The sequence below is a fragment of the Terrapene carolina genome, unplaced genomic scaffold (genome assembly GCF_002925995.2).
Source record: "Terrapene carolina triunguis isolate 2854851 unplaced genomic scaffold, T_m_triunguis-2.0 Scaffold84, whole genome shotgun sequence".
Taxonomy (NCBI): Eukaryota; Metazoa; Chordata; order Testudines; family Emydidae; genus Terrapene; species Terrapene triunguis.
In genome coordinates, this window is record NW_020664435.1 from 31,806,624 (window position 1) to 31,809,864 (window position 3,241).

Here is a 3,241-nt window from a genome sequence, read left to right on the forward strand (position 1 = left end):
CCCCCACGCTTGGCTTACTACAGGGAAGGATTTCTTTTCAGCCACAGGCAAACAGCCCAGTAGGAAGGGCCACCTCTGTCCCCTTAATTAAATTCCCATATTTCAACCAGGTTACCATGAGCGATATCACTCTCCTGAGGATTACACAGCGAGATAAAGAACAGATGTTGCTTGAATGCCAGCAAACACCGGGACCATTCGCTGCCAGGCTTTGTCATGCAATGATACCAGATTACTTGCTACTAGCATGGCGTGGTCAAGTGTCCTACCATGGAGGACGGAATAAGGCTGCACTGCCCAGAAACCTTCTGCAAAGGCTTTTGGAGTACCTCCAGGAGAGCTTCATGGAGATGTCCCTGGAGGATTTCCGCTCCATCCCCAGACACGTTAACAGACTTTTCCAGTAGCTGTACTGGCCGCGAATGCATCCCAAGTCCTCAGGGCAAATTAATCATTAAAAAATGCTTGCTTTTAAACCATGTTTTATATTTTAAAAGGTAAACTCACCTAAGGTCCCTTCCATGAGGTCATGGTCTTGGGTACTGGCTTGGGAGGGTACTTCAGTCAGGCTGAGAAAAAGATCCTGGATGTTGGGGAGAACGGAGTGCTGTGTGCTCTCCGCAAGCTCCTCCTCCTCCTCCCCGTCCGCAGAATCCTCAGGTGTGGCTGATGAGATTACCCCCGCCTCGGAATCCACGGTCAGAGGTGGGGTAGTGGTGGCGGCCCCCCCTAGAATTGCATGCAGCTCAGCGTAGAAGTGGCATGTCTGTGGCTCTGACCCGGAGCAACCGTTTGCCTCCTTTGTTTTCTGATAGGCTTGTCTGAGCTCCTTGACTTTCACGCGGCACTGCTCTGAGTCCCTATTGTGGCCTCTCTCCATCATGTCCTTGGAGATTTTTTCAAAAGTTTTGGCATTTCGTCTTTTCGAACGAAGTTCTGCTAGCACTGAATCCTCTCCCCATATAGCGATCAGATCCAGTACCTCCCGTACAGTCCATGCTGGTGCTCTTTTTCGATTATCGGCCTGCATGGTTATCTGTGCTGATGAGCTCTCTGTGGTCACCTGTGCTCACCTGTGCTCTCCTGTGCTGGGCAAACAGGAAATGAAATTCAAATGTTCGCGGGGCTTTTCCTGTCTACCTGGCCAGTGCATCCGAGTTCAGATTGCTGTCCAGAGCAGTTACAATGGTGCACTGTGGGATAGCTCCCAGAGGCCAATACCATCGAATTGCAGCCACACTAACCCTAATTCGAAATGACAATATCGATTTTGGCGCTACTCCGCTCGTCGGGGAGGAGTACAGAAATCGATTTTAAGAGCCCTTTATTTCGAAATAAATTGCTTCGTTGTGTGGACGGGTGCAGGGTTAATTCGATTTAACGCTGCTAAATTCGAATTAAACTCATAGTGTAGACCAGGCTAAATTCTCAGCTGTGCTGAGTTTATACTTGATGCAACTGAGAAAAATGGGGCGGGAAAATGCTGACTGTAAGCAGAAATGGCCCCCATCATAATTTAGAGCTACTAATGGGAACCACTGTACTGGGCTAGGATCAGGCAGAGCATCATGCGCTCCATCCCACTCCTAGAATCCCTCACCCCTGCACCACCCACAGTGCAGGGTAGGTAGAAACAGGTAGTGTAGCGTCAACTACACTGGCTGTACACAAGCTAAGGATTCCACTTGGTCAGTGGGAAACCTTGGCTGCCCCTTTAGGAAAGCTTTTCAGCTGCTGAGATGACAATAGAGCAGCTTGAATTGGGGCTGACAGTCTATCCCAATATTTGATACTTAAAGATATTAGTATTGCCATGCTGGAAGACACTGCCTTGTGTCCAGTACTTTGCTCAGTGATGGAAAACTAGGTAATATTTTGGCTTTTTTCTTTTTAGTGAAGAAAATCTTAAATCCATAGTACCCATCACCAAACTAAAAAGTAAGGCTCCTCACTGGACAAATAGGATACTTCATGAATACAAGGTAAGAACATTAACAGTATCCCCCAGGTCCTGGAAATCCTGTCTTAAAATCTTTAGTTATTTTTCTGTTACTGTTCTGCATTATAACAATAGTAATATACAAAGCCAGAAATGTAGGAAGGCTAAAAATTGATAGTGAATCATTCTTTTTACTGATTCAGTAGTCCGTTTTTTATTTTTTTATATTCAAGTAAAATATACTGTACCTTGAAACAACATAGCTTAGTACTGAGCTGTCTGAACATTTTTTCGGATTATAAAATTAAAAGTTGATTTGTTTGTCAGTAAATTGTGTCACTGAAGTCATAATCTGTTTTTTTACTTTGATGCCAGCCAGCTAACTGTGCTTAAAGGGGCACTGTCAATTTAGCTTAGGCATAAAGTATAAGTTTGTGAAACCTAATAGAAATGTTTTCAATGCTTAAAAAAAAAAAAAAACAGTTCTGAATTTCTGACAAATTGAGACTGTTTGTCATGGGTTCATCTGAACGAGGGCACATCTCATGAAGTGAGTTCCTTTTAATTTTACCAAAGTCAATTGATAGCTAACTCAAGATGGCCACCTGGGCTTTAAATTACACAAAGTAGAACAAACTAGTCTTTTGCTGACTCAATCAAAAGGTGTAGTCAGAGTTAGGTCCCTGATCAGGCCGAGCTTTTGAATTAAGACAAGGGAGATCATTCCTCCTTTTTTTTCCTAGGTTCACCCAGAACTGCACCTTAGAGGAAATGGCCAGTCCTTTTTTCCTTCCCTGATGGGCCCTGATTGGATTCTACCTGCTCCCAGCCCTTCTCACTGCTGGAGGGCCAATTCATAGATTCTAGGACTGGAAGGGACCTCGAGAGATCATCGAGTCCAGTCCCCTGCCCGCATGGCAGGACCAAATACTGTCTTCTGGACCATCCTGGATAGACATTTATCTAACCTACTCTTAAATATCTCCAGAGATGGAGATTCCACAACCTCCCTAGGCAGTTTATTCCAGTGTTTAACCACCCTGACAATTAGGAACTTTTTCCTAATGTCCAACCTAAACCTCTCTTGCTGCAGTTTAAGCCCATTGCTTCTTGTTCTATCCTTAGAGGCTAAGGTAAACAAGTTTTCCCCCTCCTCTTTATGACACCCTTCTAGATACCTGAAAACTGCTATCATGTCCCCTCTCAGTCTTCTCTTTTCCAAACTAAACAAACCCAATTCTTTCAGCCTTCCTTCATAGGTCATTTCTCAAGACCTTTAATCATTCTTGTTGCTCTTCTCTG

The 3,241-nt window shown here is 44.5% G+C and overlaps 1 protein-coding gene across 1 annotated transcript in view; it reads left to right on the forward strand.

The window, feature by feature from the left end:
- Positions 1-3,241, forward strand: part of KRIT1 (KRIT1 ankyrin repeat containing) — a 52,810-nt gene that overhangs the window by 46,052 nt on the left and 3,517 nt on the right. Inside the window, exon 15 of the mRNA XM_024219029.3 lies at positions 1,895-1,982. Coding sequence (XP_024074797.1) covers positions 1,895-1,982 — 88 coding nt within the window. The remainder of the gene's footprint in view (positions 1-1,894; positions 1,983-3,241) is intronic.